The sequence below is a fragment of the Fundulus heteroclitus genome, chromosome 11 (genome assembly GCF_011125445.2).
Source record: "Fundulus heteroclitus isolate FHET01 chromosome 11, MU-UCD_Fhet_4.1, whole genome shotgun sequence".
Taxonomy (NCBI): Eukaryota; Metazoa; Chordata; class Actinopteri; order Cyprinodontiformes; family Fundulidae; genus Fundulus; species Fundulus heteroclitus.
The window spans coordinates 8674489-8697921 of NC_046371.1; the positions used below are offsets into that span (position 1 = coordinate 8674489).

Sequence of the window (23433 nt, forward strand, 5' to 3'; positions counted from 1 at the left end):
GTGTGCACAGGCAATGTTAAAATTTCCTTTTTAGGAAACTGAAACGTAATCAGATTAGCAGCAATAAGGGTTTCTAAGCAAGAGTTTTGTTCCACCTTCCCAGTAGCCCTCTGTTGTATAATGCCAGTGAAATACAACCCAGATACATTTCAGTTTATTCTTAAAAAGGTTTATTAAAAGGACGATGATGACAGGCAGACCAGATTGATCTATGCAGAGACAGGTAGAAGACCAGATGAAGCAGGCAGAGACAGACTTGACCAGATGATCTTCACAGGAGCAGGCAGATAATGCAGATGAGTCCACAGCGAGACACAAAGTCCACAGGATTAACCTGGAGCAGGCGGCGCACCCAAGCACTGGTGAGACTACTAGCGACGGCCGTGCGAGATAGTGTTGTGTAAATCTCGAATGAGTCGTACAAAAGAACAGATCATTTGAACGAACTGAACCGAATCATTTCATTAACTGATTTGTTCACTTCTCAGTACAGGTGAGGAGGAGGTCAGCGCACATCTCGGTCGGTACTGGAACTAGCAGGTTCTGTCTCTCAGAGTGATTCGTTTCCTCGTTTCCTCCTGCAGGGGATATGTTGTTATGCCACAGGGAATGATATCTGTTTCTGCCAGCAACAATCATGAGTCAAGCCACATGAAAACTCACTCTCTCTCTCTCTCTCTCACTCTCTCACTCTCTCTCTCTCTCTCTCTCTCACACACACACACACACACACACACACACACACACACACACACACACACACACACACACACACACACACACACACACACCCACACACACACATATGCATGCCCAGGATGAAGGACAGATTATTTCTATTTTTGTAGCATTAACTGGGATAAATGTAATTGACTTTAAATCTATCTATTGACTTTTTACTTTGGTTAATAAATACATGTTTTCCTACAGTTGGGACATGGTGCTAAATAAAATAAGTGAAAAAGACAGAGTCTTTGGACTTCTTGGCGTGATGAGCGGGATGGAACGTCCCCTCGGCCATACGCTGTGTCAAGCTGAACTCTTTGAACAGGCTCAGGAACGGAGCCACGGAGGAGAGCGATCCCTGCTCGCTCTTTCCATCCAAGGCAGGTGTTAGGCCGGTCGCTTCCTCCTCCTCACCACCGTGGTGGAGGTGGGGGGTGGTTGGTCTGTGCGAGGACCTTCAGGCTTTTTCTGCCAGTGAGCCTTGGGGGCAGGCGTCTTCTGCGCGCCTTGCGGAGCTCCATGAGCCTTTGGGAGCTTTGGGATCCTGAAAGCAGGAGGAAAGCGGGCTGCTGCCTGGGCAAAGGTCTGGCGCTGGGGGGCCGGGGTCGCAGTCCCAGTGGCAAACGTGCGTCTGGGAAGGCACAGCTTTAGGGCTTCGTCGTCCCTTTTCTTCTCCTCCCACCTCTTTTGCATCGAGGTTACCGCCTCTCCGAACAGCCCTTGGGGTGATATGGGTGTGTCCAGGAGGTCCTCCTTCTCCTTAGTCGCCAGAGTTGTGAGGTTCAGCCACCTGGCTCTCTCCTGCAGAACCATGAGTCCCATGGATCTGCCCATCGCCTGGATCGCTACCTTATGAAGCTGCAGGCAGTGATCGGTTATGACGCACACCTCCTCCCAAAGCGCAGCGTCTGGAGCGGCGGTCATTTGCTCTTCCAACTGCAGGTGCGTGGTGACGGCCGGCTCGACGGGTGGTATTTGGCGGAGGCCGCTATTTTCCATCCCGTCGCAATCCAGGACCGAACTGCCGGCCACTGGGTGCTTCTCCTTAAATGGCTTGCTGCGCCAGGAGACGGCCGATTCTTCCAGGAGCTCCGGGAAAATCGGTAGGAGCTGTCTGGATGTTTTGCGGGTCTTCGGCAGCCTTTTCCCGTCGAAACGGGAGCGGGGAGCTTCAGATTGGACCTCTGGCCACTGGATTTCAAGCTTTGCAGCGGCGCGTTTGCACACGTCGTGCAAGTCAAAATCCAGCTCCGATGAGGACCCGTCATGACCAGGTTGGCCAGAGCCCACGGGAGCGGGTTTTGCAACCCGCACCGGGGGCGCGGGAGATGGGTCATAGTCCTCATCGTTGTCCGAGAAGGGCAGCTCTGACTCCCAGTCAGTGAGCTCCTCGTCCCCTTCAGGCAGCAAGCCGAGCTGGCTTGAAGTGAGACCGAGCTCGGGCATTCCCTGTGGAAGTGGGTCCACGGCATCGAGGATTTCTCCCCAGCTTGGTCCGGCTTCTGGATCGGTGGAAAGAGGACCAGCCTGGTCGGCTGGTTCTTGAGCGGATGCTGTAGAAGCCATCACCGGGTCGTTAGCGGACATCGTCAATTGACGAGCCAAGCGGCGACGGAGAACCTTCAGGGAGAACCGGCTACAGTGCGAGCACTCCTCCATGGACTCGAGGGCTGCCTGGGTGTGTTTCAGACCCAGACATACCACACATGAAAGGTGGGTATCCCAGCTCGAAATTTTATTGCCACACGGGCAAGTCCGTCCCTTTGGGCTCACCTCCGCTTTCGCAGGGGATTTAACGGTCTCCATTATTTCAGGGAGATTCGTTGTAAGGCTACACAAAAATTAGCTTTTGACAGCTAGGCTAGCCAGGCGTGACTAGGATGGGGACGGCGTTTCGGCCACCCGGGGTGTAGCTCGAGAGTATTGCTACTCTGAACCGATCAACGTACAACCGTGAGGCGGTAGTTGACTTTGAGTATTGCTACTCGCGTAATGGTATTTCTACCAGGATAGCTTCACCGTGATACCGAACCCAACTCAGAGCAAAGCGCCCAGCGATCGAGCTTGCGCGTGGATCTACGGACAGTTAAGCTAGGCTCCAAGAAAAGGCGGGACAGTATCAGAGAGAGAGCTAATCAGGAACTTCTGCTCGTTGCGAGAAGAGGTTTTTGAAATAACTGTCAGTGCAGTGTCAGCCCCTTATATAGGGGGGGAGGGACCCTACCCTCTCTGACACTGACAGGCTTATTTTCCAGCCAATCCTGGCTGGCGTAATGTAAAAGGAGCTTATGATGAGGTCACGCTGAAGGCGTTCCCAATGTGAGACACGAAACGAATGCTATGAAAGAGAACTGCCGTAGCCATGTCCATTTTTACGACTGCAACCTGTTGCGGAAGGTGCAAGAATAATTTGCAGAGTTTTTCAAATTAATCGCGTATTGCGCAATAGACAGGATCCTTTAGCGCAGCGCGACAGTGTAATTGTAGAGAGATTTTCTTGGTGGCTGTTATAAACAGACAAACACATCATTTAACAGTGGTTTTTAAAGAGGAAAAAGTGGTGTTAGAGCCATAAATAGAAAATATTTAAGTTATTTTATGATGGTTTGCCTTTTATTTTTATCCTATTCAGTAAGAAGATTTGTTCGGGCCATTTTATTGTGAAGTTTAGTTTACTTTGAAAGGCTTGCTTCCTGTCGAGCCGTATATTGTATTAGAAAAAAACTATGGATGGATTATCTAGACACGGAGAAATACAGTTTTACCGTGTAAACTGTGGATGACTTGGAAAAGGAAAATTTAAATTTTTTATGGATAAAGATTTTTTTTTGTTAAAATTCCCAGTTTGCACGTGTCCTTTACTTCCCGTGTCTAAGGAATGACACTGAAATTTGGATCTCTTGACATAACAAGTGGCTTTTTAAAATACAGTTTAATAATTAAAGGCTACCATTTTGTAGAATATTCTTGTATTTCACTTTTACTTGTCGCCATGTTCTAGTGGGGCCCGTGGAGGCTCTGACATAAAAGAACAAAGTAAATATGAGATTATTAAAATGCAAAAATTCATACTGTAGAAAGTGATAGAAACATTTACCATGGACAGTATTTACGCATTAATTTGTCTGCTGCTGTTTGCCCGCCCTCTCTCCTGGCTTTAGCAGACTTTGAGGTGTTCCCTGTCGTTTTAATTAATGACACAAATTTGGCATAACCTTCCAAGCTCTTGTTCTGCTTGGGAGAAAAACTGTGGGCGTTCTTTGGCCATGCTGAACAGCCAATAGCAGCGTTGCTGATCATTGTTTCTACTATCGATACATTTCCCCTTTTAAACAAACGCATGAACGCGCAGTTGTCTCAGATAACTCAATCCAGCCATACTAATCGTAAACAACAGGTGTGTTGGAAGAACCCAATTAGCCGGATCATGATTAGCCGGATGAAATCATCTTGGATGTCTCATTTGATCTTGGATGTTTTAAGCAACGTACGAAGAACGGACCCCTGGTCTCCTCCGAATCCTGTCTCCTTCTCAAACTCTGCTATATTAGCTGACAATAGAGGATGTGATACAAAGATCTCAAACCCAAACATATACCGTCTCACACAGAAACGTTTAGCCAAATTTTTACAATACTACTTTCCCCCTGTGGACCAACGTGGATATTACAAATTTTTCAGTGAGACTGGATTGAAATAATCTGGTTGAAAGACTGACAACCAAAACCATTGGCTTTTACGCAGCAGCTCTGCAGCGAATTCTGTCACGGTCCTGTATTTGGCTATGTACTCCAGTCCCATGGTGTGGATGATGACTTATGTCACCAGGTTAAAGCCTTCGGTCAGCTTGGACTCGCCTGTCCGACATCCGGGAACACAAATGCTTCCACTAACCATATTAGCATTATACTGATTTGTGACAGTGTTCAGCCAAGAAGAGAGGTGAAGATGGAGGGGGCAGGAGGGTGTGGGGTTCGTACGACCAGTTTACCAAACATAGTTGTAGCCAATCAGAGTGAAGTCAGCTCGGTAGGACCGCATGTCATTACTGTACCCAACCCTTTTACTGAGGAAGGAAATCTGGCCTGCCAAAACAACCCCCTACAAAAAGGAGATGTGACTTTTTTCAATAAAATTCTTTGGAGAATTTACATATGCAGCAACATAAACTACATGAAATACTTCATACAGAGATGTCCCCACTCTTTAAAAACAGATATAGATGAAAAAGAGTAACAATTATTGGTACTATAATTAGTGTTGTGGCGATGCCATTTTTTGGCCCCGATACCGATACCCGATACCTAGCTGTGCAGTATCGGCCGATACCGATACCATACCGATACCATTACTTTGAAATTTATGTGTGTGTGTATATATGAAGAACAGCATACTACTTGGATGCAAAATAATTGCTATCATGACTTTGTCAAGCTGCGACCTTATTAAAGCAGGAAAAAGACTAATACAAAGTGAATCCAGTAGAACTAGTGAGTATCGGGAGAGAGAAGGCTGTGACATAAAAACATCAAAATGGTATCTGTGACCTGTTTGTTGGTACTTGCCGATACCGATACCACCATTTTAGTGTGGTATCGGCGCCCCGGCCGATACTGGTATTGGTATCGGTGCAACACTAACTATAATCAGTTAGTGTGATGACAGTTAGGTTGACTGGTGAAAGAAATGATACAGTAGACTTTTCAAAAGCTTAGATTATTGTGATACTAAATGTTTTGGTTTTGATGAGTACTTTTGATTGTGATTTTTTTCAACTAACGGCCATGTTTCATGACATTTTAGCATCTATACTATAGTAACTACTTGGCTTAACATCATTAGTTATTATATTGCATAGGTTGTCGTATCCATAACTAACACTAGAGGGCGGCGAGTGGCTTTAAAAGCAAAACAAAAGCACTTAAGCTCTTTACCCAATGAAATGTCTTAATTACTCGTCGTTTCTTCAACTGCGTCATGTGCTCCGTCACCAGTTTTTATTTACGGCTGTGCTTGTTCTAATTGTTCCAAAAATAATCACAGAGTCCTGTGATTGTTTGCTTCTGAGAGAAGCAAACAGTGTGGACTTGGTTGTTGTTGAGAAGCAAACAAGAGAAGAATAAGTTCTTCACAAAGGGGGAAAAAAGCATTACTTATCTTTACAACTTTTGAGAAAAAACTATATATATATATATATATATATATATATATATATATATATATATATATATATATATATATATATATATAAATCCATAATCTGACTTATTTTCCCAGAGTTTACTCCCAAATGTCACCCACACCACCTAGTCCTCACGATATGCCTGCATCTGCGTATTTGCTACTGTCACAATGTCCCCATTGTGGGACAATAAAGGGATTTGTATTCTTAATTTTGTAATTGTTAAGCATTATAATTATATTATCCATCCATCCATTTTCTATACCCACTTTTCCGTGCAGGGCAGAGAGGGACTGGTGCCTATCTTCAGTGGCCAGTGACGAGAATTTTATAGTATAATTATATTACTCTATCTGTATTAGAAAAACTTAGCATAAGTTTAAGATGCATCTTGTAAAACCCTGTGACATTCAAGAACAGCATTTCATATAGTTACACGCTGGGAGCCTCACTTTCCCAGAGACGCTGATTAATAAAGAGTTGTTGATCTGTAATGCATAACAAACAAATGGGGAGTGTTTACTTTCAAACCTCTGGAACAGATACTGGAGGCAGAAAAGAGAGACAGCATTAGATGCTACAATTAGTGAACCCTGGCTCCATCTAGGAGACATTGTCCTGTACATTGTCTGGTAAAACTCCTCACTGCAAGTAAAAAAGATCCATGTCATATCTCATCCAGGCGAGTCTCTGGTATTTCTCTTTTTAACAAGGTGAATAAGGTGAGTTATTCTTTGCTTCGGCTGCCAGGATGGGCTGGCGCCCACCTGATGTGTTGGGGGTTCTGGCAAGTTCTCCCTTATTCAGTGCGGGGCAATCTTTTTGCAAAGCATGCGTGCCGGCTCCAAGCCACCAGAGGGGCTGGGTCCCAGCTTTAGCCTGCATGGTTGGATATGGTGGTGTGGGTGAATTGAGAGGGATTGGTACCCTACGTCTCACCGTGTACCTACTTAGCGTGGTGTCTGCGGTCCCCAAACTTTACTGATGACCTACCGATGTGTGGGGTGCATGGCTGCACTGGGGTAATCCCCTGTTTCTGTCTTACTGAAATGTTTTGTTGAAAAGTTCATTTAAGAAGTACAGAATCTAGAGATAACACAGTGGTGGTGAACCAATTAAAGTGGAAGTGAGATGGGGAATATTGTTTACTGCAGTTACAGACTGTATTAAAGGCTTTGTAAAATGCCATTTAAGGGAAAGGTTAAGAAAACTCATGGTTGCAGTAGGGAGATGATTAAGGCAGAAAAAGGCAAAAAAATAAGGGAGGAGAATGGAGAAGATCGTAACTGATGGCTGACAAAAGAAACCGGTACTGATCTCAACAAAACACAGGGCTTTGACAATCACATCAGAAATACTATATAACATTGTGTAACAATAAGTCCACATCCTTTTGTCCTTCCCAGAATCACTTCTGAGAGCGGTTCATCAGCTGGTGGTAATGAATAAGGTCCTTCCTTATACAAATGCTTTTTTCCAGAATATATGAACATGCAGTCAGTTGAAAATTTACCTAACAGCTTCAATAGGAGAGTTAAAAATAATGAATAAGGTCCTTGTACCGACAAATGCTTTTCACAATTTAACTCTTTTAATACACTTCTATTTGCTTTGAATTCTGTCACTGTGATTTATTAATGCATATATGCGTGCTTAATTTCCAGATTATATGAACACACAGTCAGTTAAAAATTTCCCTAATAGCTTCAACAGGACGCTTAAAAATAATTAAATGGTGTGCCGTATTAAATCACTACTCAAGGCACTTTGTTCTTCACTTTTAAGTCAGTTCACAAACTATTCATGAATGGAAGACGATACAGATAATTTGTTGGTCAAACGAGACATTTTCTATTTCCCTCCTTCTGTGTTTTACATGTTTCCTTTGTTTTTAATTAACTGCCATTCCTGATATCTGTATTAACTCATTGTTCGTATATGGACACTTTAACATCATATGTCATCATCTCTTTGAGTGAAACATTAAATCTTGAGAAGAAAAAGTCTGCCTCATTGATGATTTGAAAATTTCGTTTCAAAAATGGAATAAAAGAAAATCAAAATAAACTTTTAAATTTATAGAATAAAAGAAGGCCCTGAAAGATTGACTTTAATTTGAATATTTCTCAAAACAAAAAATGTTGGTACAACTCACATCACATATCAAATAATTGCCTGAAACTGATTTATTAACAATCATTACTAGAAATTGGAAATCAATTTCACTATATTATGCTACCGAACTCCAATATTTTTATATCCCTTGTAAAGTTGGGTTTAGAGTATTTTTTTTATCCTAAATATTGTTTTTTTGCTGGAATTTGGAGTCTCAACTTCATTCGTAGGTAGACTCTTTGGATGAAGATGAAGATTAATCTATTCACACAAAGGCCTTTTAACATGTTGCTCACAACCAAGGATGAATTGCAGAAAATGTGACTGGAAACATGACATTTTTTGTGAATTTTGAGAACTATTTGATCTACTGCATATAATCCTGATGACGATTTTTATTTATTTTGATTACTGAAATTAGTACAAATACTTTTTTAAAGTTTTTCTATTAAACACAGTAAAAACAGACATATCATTGGAAAGATCTATGTCTTGTTTATAATTAGAAAAGATTTTCAGAGGCAACTCTGGCCATCGGGTTCCTTCCCAGTATGTCATGGTGCCCCTAAGGTATTGACTAAGAGCCAAACGTCCTTTTGGTTCTCTCGTGATTTAAAAAAAAAAATCCACACAGTCTGGGCTGCTTGGACAAGTTGCCTTGCTGAAGCTTCCAGACTACGAGTAGACGTCCCCTCACCCACAGACTTTCAAGGAAGCACAGAGAGACACAAAGAGACAGCTGAAGGGAAAGGGGCAACAGAAAGGGAGAGGCTGAAAAACAAAAAGCTGTCAGTTGTAAATTTATATTTGTTCATAAAGAAGGAAGTAAGACATAAGCCCTATTTTCTTTAAGTCAAATCGCAGGCGAGGCCTGTCCAGCTCCACTAGTTTAAAACATTTTTTTTATTGCTAAAAAGGTTCAGAAATTCAGATTCTGTCTTTTAGTATTTTAAACACTATACTACCTTTCATGGCAAACCTGGTTACCTTACTTATTTTTCCTAGAATTTCTTGCACATTACATTTTGTGTCAATTAGATTTCAATTGAATTCAAGTCAAACTGTTAAAACAATATGTCTTTATGCTTATAAAAGTTCATTGGCCTTTAAAAAGAAACCTCTGACGCCTTTTCTGCTTCTGCAGCAGCCCTGACTCAATGCATAGCAATGGCACCTGTGTTTCATGCCGTAGCCATGTGATGTCCTATTCAGTAATATACATCAATGAGTGTAACTTTAATATTTAAAGGAAGCTCATTGAAAAGTCATGCCGATTAAAATTACTAGTTTCTTAACTGGTAAAAGAACAAAGCCAATGCCATGTCTTGAACAATGGGAAAATAAGACACAAAATGTTAAGGAATTCATTTTGAAAAGCCTGTTTTGGGAGAGCTGCATTCAAGCAGTTTAATTATAAGTGTAATTGTAGTTGATGACCATATTCAAAACAGACGTATTAAAAGGTGTGTTAAGGTGTGTTCACTTGGATGGTTTGACGAATTAAATGAAAACGTTTTTGGGTTGTAGCACTATGACAATCGAAACATACCTGTCCATTGAGGTCATCTGCGTAGCATATAAAGTGTAGTGCAGCTCTGGGCTGTATCAGAATTTAGGAGAACAAGCCTTCAGGATCAACCTGAACATCAAAATGAAGCTGATCTTTTCTCTCACTGTCGTCTGGGCGCTCCTCTGCACTGGTAAAATTTGTTATTTTACTTACCGTTTTTCTTTCCTTCTAAAATTAAAAGACCCCAGAATGGAAATAATACATCTTTTTTCCAACTGTAGTTTAATCTTGTTGTTTGATTAATAGACAAAACAGTTTTTTTTTCAAATAACTGTAAATCTATATTCTTAAATATATTTTTATGAATTGTAGCCATAGAATTTACTTTTTAACAACAGAATCCTGTCAATGTTTTGTCAAAGATTATCATGCAAATCAAGATTTTGTAGTGGTTGGAGCAACTGTTGTGGATGTAGTTGTTGGTGTGGCTGTAGTGGTTGGAGCAGCTGTTGTGGGTGTAGTTATTGGTGTGGCTGTAGTGTTTGGAGCGGCTGTTGTGGATGTAGTTGTTGGTGTGGCTGTAGTGGTTGGAGCAGCTGTTGTGGGTGTAGTTGATGTAGTTGTTGGTGTGGCTGTAGTGGTTGGAGCAGCTGTTGTGGGTGTAGTTGTTGGTGTGGCTGTAGTGGTTGGAGCAGCTGTTGTGGGTGTAGTTGTTGGTGTGGCTGTAGTGGTTGGAGCAGCTGTTGTGGATGTAGTTATTGGTGTGGCTGTAGTGGTTGGAGCAGCTGTTGTGGGTGTAGTTATTGGTGTGGCTGTTGTGATTGGAGCAGCTGTTGTGGATGTAGTTGTTGGTGTGGCTGTAGTGGTTGGAGCAGCTGTTGTGGATGTAGTTGTTGGTGTGGCTGTAGTGGATGGAGCAGCTGTTGTGGGTGTAGTTGTTGGTGCGGCTGTAGTGGTTGGAGCAGCTGTTGTGGAAGTAGTGTTTGCTGCTGCTGGTGCTGTAGTAGTTTGTGTGGCTGTTGTGGTTGTAGCAGCTGTTGTGGATGTAGTTGTTGGTGTGGCTGTAGTGGTTGGAGCAGCCGTTGTGGATGTAGTTGTTGGTGTGGCTGTAGTGGTTGGAGCAGCTGTTGTGGGTGTAGTTGTTGGTGTGGCTGTAGCGGTTGGAGCACCTGTTGTTGATGTAGTTGTTGGTGTGGATGTAGTGGTTGGAGCAGCTGTTGTGGATGTAGTTGTTGGTGTGGCTGTAGTGGTTGCAGCAGTTGTTGTGGGTGTAGTTGTTGTTGTTGCTGCTGTAGTAGTTGGTGTGGCTGTTGTGGTTGGAACAGCTGAAATGTTTTACTGTTAATGTTTTACTGGTTCTTCATATTTGAAATAATTATGTTTAATAATAGGGCTGGAGCCCTAAAGTGTATCACCTGCGCAGATAGAGCGTGTTCTACCACAGTATCACACTTGGTGTGGATGTAGTGGTTGGAGCAGCTGTTGTGGATGTAGTTGTTGGTGTGGCTGTAGTGGTTGGAGCAGCTGTTGTGGGTGTAGTTATTGGTGTGGCTGTAGTGGTTGGAGCGGCTGTTGTGGATGTAGTTGTTGGTGTGGCTGTAGTGGTTGGAGCAGCTGTTGTGGGTGTAGTTATTGATGTGGCTGTTGTGATTGGAGCAGCTGTTGTGGATGTAGTTGTTGGTGTGGCTGTAGTGGTTGGAGCAGCTGTTTTGGAAGTAGTTATTGGTGTGGCTGTTGTGATTGGAGCAGCTGTTGTGGATGTAGTTGTTGGTGTGGCTGTAGTGGTTGGAGCAGCTGTTGTGGATGTAGTTGTTTGTGTGGCTGTAGTGGTTGGAGCAGCCGTTGTGGATGTAGTTGTTGGTGTGGCTGTAGTGGTTGGAGCAGCCGTTGTGGATGTAGTTGTTGGTGTGGCTGTAGTGGTTGGAGCAGCTGTTGTGGGTGTAGTTGTTGGTGTGGCTGTTGTGGTTGGAGCAACTGTTGTGGATGTAGTTGTTGCTGCTGCTGCTGCTGTAGTAGTTTGTGTGGCTGTTGTGGTTGGAGCAGCCGTTGTGGATGTAGTTGTTGGAGCAGCTGTTGTGGAAGTAGTGTTTGCTGCTGCTGGTGCTGTAGTAGTTTGTGTGGCTGTTGTGGTTGGAGCAGCTGTTGTGGATGTAGTTGTTGGTGTGGCTGTAGTGGTTGGAGCAGCTGTTGTGGGTGTAGTTGTTGGTGTGGCTGTTGTGGTTGGAGCAGCTGTTGTGGATGTAGTTGTTGCTGCTGCTGTAGTAGTTTGTGTGGCTGTTGTGGTTGGAGCAGCTGTTGTGGATGTAGTTGTTGCTGCTGCTGCTGTAGTAGTTTGTGTGGCTGTTGTGGTTGGAGTAGCTGTTGTGGATGTAGTTGTTAGTGTGGCTGTAGCGGTTGGAGCACCTGTTGTTGATGTAGTTGTTGGTGTGGATGTAGTGGTTGGAGCAGCTGTTGTGGATGTAGTTGTTGGTGTGGCTGTTGTGGTTGGAACAGCTGTTGATGATGTAGTTGTTGGTGTGGCTGTAGTGCTTGGAGCAGCTGTTGTGGGTGTAGTTATTGCTGTGGCTGTTGTGATTGGAGCAACTGTTGTGGATGTAGTTGTTGGTGTGGCTGTAGTGGTTGGAGCGGCTGTTTTGGAAGTAGTTGTTGCTGCTGCTTCCGTAGAAGTTTGTATGGCTGTTGTGGTTGGAGCAGCTGTTGTGGATGTAGTTGTTGGTGTGGCTGTAGTGGTTGGAGCAGCTGTTGTGGATGTAGTTGTTGGTGTGGCTGTAGTGGTTGGAGCAGCTGTTGTGGATGTAGTTGTTGGTGTGGCTGTAGTGGTTGGAGCGGCTGTTGTGGATGTAGTTGTTGGTGTGGCTGTAGTGGTTGGAGCAGCTGTTGTGGGTGTAGTTGTTGGTGTGGCTGTAGTGGTTGGAGCAGCTGTTGTGGGTGTAGTTGTTGGTGTGGCTGTAGTGGTTGGAGCAGCTGTTGTGGATGTAGTTATTGGTGTGGCTGTAGTGGTTGGAGCAGCTGTTGTGGGTGTAGTTATTGGTGTGGCTGTTGTGATTGGAGCAGCTGTTGTGGATGTAGTTGTTGGTGTGGCTGTAGTGGTTGGAGCAGCTGTTGTGGATGTAGTTGTTGGTGTGGCTGTAGTGGATGGAGCAGCTGTTGTGGGTGTAGTTGTTGGTGCGGCTGTAGTGGTTGGAGCAGCTGTTGTGGAAGTAGTGTTTGCTGCTGCTGGTGCTGTAGTAGTTTGTGTGGCTGTTGTGGTTGTAGCAGCTGTTGTGGATGTAGTTGTTGGTGTGGCTGTAGTGGTTGGAGCAGCCATTGTGGATGTAGTTGTTGGTGTGGCTGTAGTGGTTGGAGCAGCTGTTGTGGGTGTAGTTGTTGGTGTGGCTGTAGCGGTTGGAGCACCTGTTGTTGATGTAGTTGTTGGTGTGGATGTAGTGGTTGGAGCAGCTGTTGTGGATGTAGTTGTTGGTGTGGCTGTAGTGGTTGGAGCAGTTGTTGTGGGTGTAGTTGTTGTTGTTGCTGCTGTAGTAGTTGGTGTGGCTGTTGTGGTTGGAACAGCTGAAATGTTTTACTGTTAATGTTTTACTGGTTCTACATATTTGAAATAATTATGTTTAATTTATTTCTTTCTCCTGGTGGCAGCTGGAGCCCTAAAGTGTATCACCTGCGCAGATAGAGCGTGTTCTACCACAGTATCACTAACATGCAGCTCAGAGACGACATGCATAACGGCTACCATCCAAGGTATTGTTCTGCTTACGCTCATTTTACTTCATATTTGAATGCACTGTATGCACGGAGATTGTTTGTGTTTTCAATCAACACCAATAAACTGTTCTTTCACTTTACAGCAACCCGAGATGGAACTTCAGTAACACAAATTTTGAAATCCTGTGCATCATCCTCATTGTGTCCGGCCACAGGGAATCAGACATTTTCAGTCAACTTGGGTTCCCAAAGTGCAATTGCTTCTGCTCAGTGCTGCAACACTGATAACTGCAACTCACAAACTCTGCCTTGTGAGTTTAAACAAATTAGATCCTCATTTTTATTTGGTATTTGATAATGATTCTCTTCAATTATGTTGTTTTTTTCAGCCCCTCCTGCTCCGACACTTAATGCCCTCCAGTGCGTTGTTTGTAATCCCAGTACTTTACAGTGCAACCCGATTACATGTTCAGGAGAAGAGAGCAGCTGCATTACAGCAACTTGTAAGTTTTCAGGTTTTATAGTTTGGACAAATCATAGACCAATCCCAACTGTAATGATAAAAACTAGAACAAAATAAAATTGTATTAATGCTAAATATTTGGGAAAGAAAACTAGACAGCTCAGTGATTGGTATCCGGCTATTTACTTTATTTTGAATGAATTGCTGATAACTTTAACTATTTGTGTAACTATTTTCTGCATTTTATGTCAACAGTGAATGATGGCACAAACACAATACAAGCCCGGGGCTGTGCAACCCCAAACACATGTGTAGCTGCTTCAAGTCTGGGGAATTTTCCTTTCATGGAAAATGTTGGAGAGATCACCAGCGGACCGACCTGCTGTTCAACAAGTTTGTGCAATGTTCCACAAGCAGTGACCACTACAGCTACACCAACCACTACAGCAGCACCAACAACTACAGCCACACCAACAACTACACCCACAACAGCTGCTCCAACCACTACAGTCACACCAACAACTACACCCACAACAGCTGCTCCAACCACTACAGCCACACCAACAACTACACCCACAACAGCCGCTCCAACCACAACAGCCACACCGACTACTACAGCAGAAACAACAACTGCATCCACAACAGCTGTTCCAACCACTACAGACACACTGACCATTGCATCCACAGCAGCTGATTCAACAAACAACTGCGTTCAGACCACTACAGCTACACCCACCACTACATCCACAACACCTGCTCAAACCACTACAGCCACACAAACTACTACAGCAGCAGCAACAGCAGCAACAACTACTTCCACAACAGCTGGTCCAACCACTACAGCCACACCAATAACTACATCCACAACAGCTGTTCCAACCACAACAGCCACACTAACTACTACAGCAGCAGCATCAGTAACAACTACATCCACAACAGCTGTTCCAACCACTACAGCCACACCAACAACTACATCCACAACAGCTGCTCCAACCACAACAGCCACACAAACTACTACAGCAGCAGCAACAGCAGCAACAACTACTTCAACATCAGCTAGTCCAACCACTACAGCCACACCAATAACTACATCCACAACAGCTGTTCCAACCACAACAGCCACACCAACTACTACAGCAGCAACAACTACACCCACAACAGCTGTTCCAATCACAACAGCCACACTAACTACTACAGCAGCATCAGTAACAACTACATCCACAACAGCTGTTCCAACCACAACAGCCACACCAACTACTACAGCAGCAACAACTACACCCACAACAGCTGCTCCAACCACTACAGCCACACCAACAACTACATCCACAACAGCTGCTCCAACCACAACAGCCACACAAACTACTACAGCAGCAGCAACAGCAGCAACAACTACTTCAACATCAGCTAGTCCAACCACTACAGCCACACCAATAACTACATACACAACAGCTGTTCCAACCACAACAGCCACACTAACTACTACAGCAGCATCAGTAACAACTACATCCACAACAGCTGCTCCAACCACTACAGCCACACCAACAACCGCATCCACAACAGCTGCTCCAACCACTACAGACACACTGACCATTGCATCCACAGCAGGTGATTCAACCAATAACTGCGTTCAGACCACTACAGCTACACCCACCACTACACCCACAACAACTGCTCAAACCACTACATCCACGACAGCTGGTCCAACCACAACAGCCACACCAACAACTACAGCAGCAACAACTGCATCCACAACAGCTGCTCCAACCACTACAGCAGCACCAACAACTACATCCACATTAGCTGTTCCAACCACTACAGCCAAACCAACAACTACATCCACAACAGGTGCTCCAACCACCACAGCCACACCAACAACTACATCCACAACAGCTGTTCCAAACACAACAGCCACACCAACTACTACAGCAGCAACAACTACATCCAAGACAGCTGTTCCAACCACTACATCCACACCAACAACTACATCAACAACAGCTGCTCCAACCAGAACAGCCACACCAACTACTACAGCAGCAGCAACAACTACATCCACAACAGCTGCTCTAACCACTACATCCACACCAACAACTACATCAACAACAGGTGCTCCAACCACTACAGCCACACCAACGACTACATCCACAACAGCTGCTACAACCACTACAGCCAAACCAACAACTACATCCACAACAGCTGCTCCAACCACTACAGCCACACCAACAACTACATCCACAACAGCTGTTCCAACCACAACAGCCACACCAACTACTACATCAACAACAGCTGCTCCAACCACTACAGCCACACCAACAACTACATCCACAACAGCTGCTCCAACCACAACAGCCACACAAACTACTACAGCAGCAGCAACAGCAGCAACAACTACACCCACAACAGCTGCTCCAAACACTACAGCCACACCAACAACTACATCCACAACAGCTGCTCCAACCACTACATCCACACCAACAACTGCATCCACAACAGCTGCTTCAACCACTACAGACACACTGACCATTGCATCCACAGCAGGTGATTCAACCAATAACTGCGTTCAGACCACTACAGCTACACCCACCACTACATCCACAACACCTGCTCAAACCACTACATCCACGACAGCTGGTCCAACCACAACAGCCACACCAACAACTACAGCAGCAACAACTGCATCCACAACAGGTGCTCCAACCACTACAGCAGCACCAACAACTACATCCACATTAGCTGTTCCAACCACTACAGCCAAACCAACAACTACATCCACATTAGCTGTTCCAACCACTACAGCCACACCAACAACTACATCCACAACAGCTGTTCCAAACACAACAGCCACACCAACTACTACAGCAGCAACAACTACATCCACATTAGCTGTTCCAACCACTACATCCACACCAACAACTACATCAACAACAGCTGCTCCAACCACAACAGCCACACCAACTACTACAGCAGCAGCAACAACTACATCCACAACAGCTGCTCTAACCACTACATCCACACCAACAACTACATCAACAACAGGTGCTCCAACCACTACAGCCACACCAACGACTACATCCACAACAGCTGCTACAACCACTACAGCCAAACCAACAACTACATCCACAACAGCTGTTCCAACCACAACAGCCACACCAACTACTACAGCAGCAACAACTACACCCACAACAGCTGCTCCAACCACTACAGACACACTGACCATTGCATCCACAGCAGGTGATTCAACCAATAACTGCGTTCAGACCACTACAGCTACACCCACCACTACATCCACAACACCTGCTCAAACCACTACATCCACGACAGCTGGTCCAACCACAACAGCCACACCAACAACTACAGCAGCAACAACTGCATCTACAACAGCTGCTCCAACCACTACAGCAGCACCAACAACTACATCCACATTAGCTGTTCCAACCACTACAGCCACACCAACAACTACATCCACAACAGCTGTTCCAAACACAACAGCCACACCAACTACTACAGCAGCAACAACTACATCCACATTAGCTGTTCCAACCACTACATCCACACCAACAACTACATCAACAACAGCTGCTCCAACCACAACAGCCACACCAACTACTACAGCAGCAGCAACAACTACATCCACAACAGCTGCTCTAACCACTACATCCACACCAACAACTACATCAACAACAGGTGCTCCAACCACTACAGCCACACCAACGACTACATCCACAACAGCTGCTACAACCACTACAGCCAAACCAACAACTACATCCACAACAGCTGTTCCAACCACAACAGCCACACCAACTACTACAGCAGCAACAACTACACCCACAACAGCTGCTCCAACCACTACAGACACACTGACCATTGCATCCACAGCAGGTGATTCAACCAATAACTGCGTTCAGACCACTACAGCTACACCCACCACTACATCCACAACACCTGCTCAAACCACTACATCCACGACAGCTGGTCCAACCACAACAGCCACACCAACAACTACAGCAGCAACAACTGCATCTACAACAGCTGCTCCAACCACTACAGCAGCACCAACAACTACATCCACATTAGCTGTTCCAACCACTACAGCCACACCAACAACTACAGCAGCAACAACTGCATCTACAACAGCTGCTCCAACCACTACAGCAGCAGCAACAACTACTTCCAAAACAGCTGCTCCAACCACTACAGCCACACCAACAACTACATCCACAACAGCTGCTCCAATCACAACAGCCACAGCAACAACTACATCCACAACAGCTGTTCCAACCACTACATCCACACCAATAACTACATCAACAACAGCTGCTCCAACCACAACAGCCACACCAACTACTACAGCAGCAACAACTACATCCACAACAGCTGCTCCAACCACTACAACTACATCAACAACAGGTGCTCCAACAACTACATCCACAACAGCTGTTACAACCACTACAGCCAAACCAACAACTACATCCACAACAGCTGCTCTAACCACTACATCCACACCAACAACTACATCAACAACAGGTGCTCCAACCACTACAGCCACACCAACAACTACATCCACAACAGCTGCTCCAACCACTACAGCCAAACCAACAACTACATCCACAACAGCTGCTCCAACCACAACAGCCACACCAACTACTACAGCAGCAACAACTACACCCACAACAGCTGCTCCAACCACTACAGCCACACCAACAACTACATCCACAACAGCTGCTCCAACCACTACATTCACACCAACAACTACATCAACAACAGGTGCTCCAACCACTACAGCCACACCAACAACTACATCCACAACAGCTGCTCCAACCACAACAGCCACACAAACTACTACAACAGCAGCAACAACTACTTCCACAACAGCTGGTCCAACCACTACAGCCACACCAACAACTACATCCACAACAGCTGTTCCAACCACAACAGCCACAACTGCACAACCATCAACCACTATTCCGACAACCACAACTGCTGTCCCTTCCACCACAACTTTGGCTCCAACAACCACAACTGCTGCTCCCTCCACCACAACTTCGACTCCAACAACCACAACTGCAGCACCAACCACCACAACTGTGGCTCCTTTTACCACAACTGCAGCACCATCCACTTCAACTATGGCTCCAACCACCACAACTACTCAACCAACCACTACATCTATGGCTCCGAAAACCACAACTGCTGCCCCCTCCACCACAATTTCGACTCCAACAACCATAACTGCAGAACCAACCACCACAACTCTGACAACCGCAAGTACTGCCCCAACAACAAAATCTACACCGACTACTACAACCAAAAAGCCAACCACAAAAACAACAACAAAATCTACACCGACTACTACAAGTATAAAGCCAACCACAAAAACAACAACTAAATCTACACCGACTACTACAACCATAAAGCCAACCACGACAACTACAACAAAATCTACACCGACTTCTACAACCATAAAGCCAACCACAAAAACAACAACTAAATCTACACCGACTACTACAACCATAAAGCCAACCACGACAACTACAACAAAATCTACACCGACTACTACAGTCATAAAGCCAATCACAAAACCTACAGCTACTACTAGAACCACAACCAGTAGTGCATCCCAATTCAAATTGGGTCTACTCCATCTGCTTGTTGGACTGTTTATTTTTATTCTCTAACTGATAGACTAAAATAAATAAAATGTTCATGTGTTTTATGACTTGATTAACTTTATTAAACATGAAAGGGTTGTATACCAGAAAAAAGTTTTCATATCAATGCAAATGTCCGTCCGTCCGTCCGTCCGTCCGTCTTCTTCCGCTTATCCGGGGTCGGGTCGCGGGGGTAGCAGCTTCAGTAGGGAGGCCCAGACGTCCCTCTCCCCGGCCACTTGGGCCAGCTCCTCAGGAGGAATCCCAAGGCGTTACCAGGCCAGCCAATGCAAATGTATATCTTTGTACTTGACATACAGTAATATTATTTTCAGCAAATATTTAAATTTAATATAAATTAAGATATTTATCAAACATGTTATTCTTTATTTCTTTTTTGTTTATGTGACAGTTGTTTCCTATAATCTTAGTTATTCATGAGCAAATTCAACAACTTGGTTACTTTTTGATGTAATTGAATGTTTTAAAATTTCAGCTTTGTTGCTTTATAAAAATGACACCCTGTAATGAAGTAGTGTTTTACCTTTAAATATTGTCATTAATTAATATTTTCCTTATATAGGACATTTTTGACCAATCTGTATAATCTGACCCAATCTGTATAATATGATTGAACTTGATTTTGTAAAGTGCCTTGAGATGACATGTTTCATGATTTGGCGCTATATAAATAAAATTGAATTGAATTAAATTTGTTAAATTTGAAAATACAGATCAACTCTAAACAAGATATTTTATGTCATGGATCTTTATTTTTATTATCTTCCCTTTTCTAAAGGAGTACTTTACAAAAGTGTTATCTTTGATGTGAGATTATGATTCTCATGTAACATTATTTATTTATTACAGAGCCGTCAACATGAATTCATGATTCTTGTGTGCAGAAAATTTGTGACCTCCGGAAGGGAACTCAGCAGCTAGAGCACAGACATGGTCTAACTATAAACATAATAACACCATAAAGTTTTTGGTCTCCATAACACCAACAGGGGCCATTTCTTTTGTTTCAAAAGCATTTGGTGGGAGAACATCAGACAAAGTGATCACACTCAGAAGTGGATTTCTGGACAACATTCAGTATGGTGACCAGGTTTTGGCAGTTCGGGGATTTTTTCTTTCAGAAGACTTGGCCAACCGTGGTGCAACACTTGTTATACCTTTATTTACCAAGGGAAAGGCCCAATTATCTGCTAAAGAGGTTTAACTGTCTTGCATGATTGCTCATGTGCACTTTCATGTTGAGAGAGCTATAGAGAGACTAAAGAACTTTAACATCTTGAGTTTGAACATAACAATGGACATGGTCCCACACGCCGACAGTGTAGTTACCATTTGTTGTGCGCTCTGCAATCTGCAACCTAAACTAGTTATGTAAATGAGAAAATTCTGTCACTCAAGAAGTGACATGTTTGTTTGAGATTATTTTAATTTAACTATTTTCTGTCTAAAATTTTTACACTGAATTTGAAATGGTATTTTTCCTTTATCTGTATTTTAAGTATTCTTTTCCATTCAATATAAGTGTACAACTGGAAATAAAAACAAAATTTCACAATAAAAACAATTTATTTTAAATAGCATTCATGTATTCAATTTATTTACAAAGTGAATAAAAGTAATTCAAAATGTCCTTCAATTCTGGTATTTGAACAAAAGATCCAGTTTGGAATAGATTCATGCTGTCCTCAGTGACTCATCATGGTTCACAACTTGCACAAAACTACTGACCACGGGGTTTTCGTCAAATGTTCACACATTTAGAGTGGAATCATTCATAAGGAAATAACTCACCATCACATTTAATAATTCATCCATATAAAGGTATCTTATAAATGCACCAGGTTTTTTTCCCATTACTATCCAGTTATTGGTTGACAACAGGTTCATTTTCTAATTGTCGAGTTATAAGTTCATGGACAACATGGTCTTCGATAAACTTCTCACATTTGTTTATGAGGTTTTCACAGAACTTTTCATCAAGTGTAATGCGAACAATACACATGCTTGTGGACTCACTCTTAGTGAATACTACAAAGTCACAATACTGACTCTTTGTTAAAAACATCTGCATTTGAACTTGTGTTTAGTATCTATGGTTTTCCTTGAGATGTAGAGTAGCATCAAGGCTACAGATGGCTGCTTGAGCTTCCTCAACAGCAACATTCCTATGTTTAAAGGGACGCTTGACTTCTAAAATTCCATTGCCACAACAACCAAGGTTCACAGCTCCATCAGAGCTGGCTCTGAGAAATGGATGGTTTGGGTCAACCACAAACCCTGATAATTTACAGGTGAAATGTATATGTCCTGCTTTCTGGTGAAGACTGTAGGCTTGTCTGCATTCATCTTCTGTCTCAGTTCCCCACTTGACAGCAGCATTTTGGAGAGGTCATACACCTTGTATCCTACTATTCTCTTTACAAGACTGTCAGGATTGGTTGTTGGTTGTCTAACGAGAACATCATGGGCTTTGGAAGCAGTAATCCTCCCTGTCCACTGTTGGTACCACAATGGACTGATAGACTGGTTCCTTGTCCCATATTCCAAGTAGCTGGCTTGTGCAGAGGACACTGAATAGTTCTTTAACAGTTCAGCACAAAGTTCTGTTATCGAATCTTCTTGAAATTCTTGTTGTAGGATTGAAAGAAGTTGAGGGTATTTTGTCTCTCTCCCTACAAGATCAGTGTTTACAATGGAATAAAGGCTATCCAGAACACTTTGCGGAGGAAGTTGGGCTGTACCATGTGCATGAACAGAATCTAGTCCTTAGTACGTCTTCCTTTAATTTCAATGAATATTCCAGTGATGGTGGCTGGGGTTACCTAGAAAAAATTATAAATGTAATAATATTAAGCACAATTGCTTAAAATATATTTGTAAAATATGTCTTATTAATAACTTAGTTCAGACAATAGGAATTAAATGGCATTAACAAGTACAAATTATTATTTAATGTCTAGAACTCAAAATAATCAAGAAACTCATAACAGTTATAATTTGCTTACCTCTTTTCGAAAAGAGCTATTCCACTGACAGGCTTTACTTGTGGAGCTTAATTGGGTCAGTCCCATCTTTACAGCCATCTCCACTTTGAACAAAAGTGCCGCCACATGGCTGCATACTTCTTGATAGAATTGTTCTTACTATTTATCTTATTTACTATGTTCATTGCATTTATCATATATATTTACTCTTTACTACTAAGACGTTTTAAGGTTTTAGATATTAAAGTGTATTTCATTTGGCTGATCTTTCTCTCATCTTTGCAGAAGGCCTGCAGAAAGCAGAGAACTATGTTGTGACTATAAGTGTTTTTATGAAGTCTATTCAGACATCTAGAGTGCTTACGGATAACTGAACTGTGTGAACTGCTTGGTACTATCTCGAAGGTCACAGTTGTTTTGCTTATCCCTACCCCTTAACTTGAGAATGCCTAATAAAAAGAAAGGAGCGGGCGGAGTGCTTTAGAGCGAGTTTTGGAGATCTGTATTAAGCATCTCAGCTCCTCTTTTTGCAAGATAATTTGAAAACCAAACCTCATTGTTGTCTCTCCTTGTGTTGTTAATGAATGTTTTAGGTGTTTGAATCTGACACTTCTCCAAGCTTGAAATGATTTGTTATTGCTGATCAATAGAACATTGTGATTTTAAAAAAAAGTGATCATAATTTCACAGTAGATATTAAAAATATTTACCCAGCCATGCATGTACAATGTGCACACTAGACAGTTCCACTAGATTTTTCTAAATAAACCCATGGTTCATGTGGTTTGTCTGGTATTCTCTGGGATGGAGTAACCTTGGATCAATTTGGTGTGACAATACCTCCTGTACATGTCCACTTAAAATATATCTACAAATAAATTAATAGTGAATAATTTTAAGAATCAATCATTATTTAATAATGCTCTTTACACAGTAATTTATAAAACCTCTAAGTTTATTTACATATGACATACAATACAGAGAGAGAAAGAGAGAGAGCGAGAAACTATCACTATGTATCACATGATCTTTGTTTACAGAGAACGTCACCTTTACACAGGTAAAATGTTAACAACATACTTAAAATT

General features: G+C 43.1%; 2 protein-coding genes across 2 annotated transcripts; one reads left to right on the forward strand and one right to left on the reverse strand.

The window, feature by feature from the left end:
* Positions 1-1113: 1113 nt before the first annotated feature.
* LOC118564627 (mucin-2-like) lies at positions 1114-13247 on the reverse strand. The gene is made up of 4 exons (XM_036143509.1): positions 13232-13247; positions 11295-12587; positions 10086-10834; positions 1114-2400 (listed from the first exon to the last, which is right to left on the reverse strand). Exons 1-4 carry the CDS (start codon positions 13245-13247, stop codon positions 1114-1116), a joined length of 3345 nt encoding a protein of 1114 aa, XP_035999402.1.
* Positions 13246-19078, forward strand: LOC118564628 (mucin-5AC-like). Its single transcript, XM_036143510.1, has 8 exons — positions 13246-13268; positions 14251-14342; positions 14875-15026; positions 15327-15977; positions 16257-16373; positions 16614-17090; positions 17904-18776; positions 18959-19078. The coding sequence occupies exons 1-8, from the start codon at positions 13246-13248 to the stop codon at positions 19076-19078; spliced, it is 2505 nt and encodes an 834-aa protein (XP_035999403.1).
* Positions 19079-23433: the final 4355 nt, after the last annotated feature.

Excerpts from the sequence above, each read along its gene's own strand:
- LOC118564628 (XM_036143510.1), top strand. The coding sequence starts at position 13,246 with ATGCATAACGGCTACCATCCAAG. Across the intron at positions 16,374-16,613 it reads CAGCAGCAACAACTGCATCC|ACAACAGCTGCTCCAACCAC; the intron begins ACAACAGGTGCT and ends ACAACTACATCA. Across the intron at positions 17,091-17,903 it reads CAGCTGCTCCAACCACTACA|ACATCCACAACAGCTGCTCC; the intron begins GCAGCACCAACA and ends ACACCAACAACT.
- LOC118564627 (XM_036143509.1), bottom strand. Across the intron at positions 10,835-11,294 it reads TACAGCCACACCAACAACTA|CAACTACTACAGCAGCAACA; the intron begins CATCCACAACAG and ends CAACAGCCACAC. Across the intron at positions 2,401-10,085 it reads CAACAACTACATCCACAACA|GCAGCCCTCGAGTCCATGGA; the intron begins GCCGCTCCAAAC and ends AAACACACCCAG.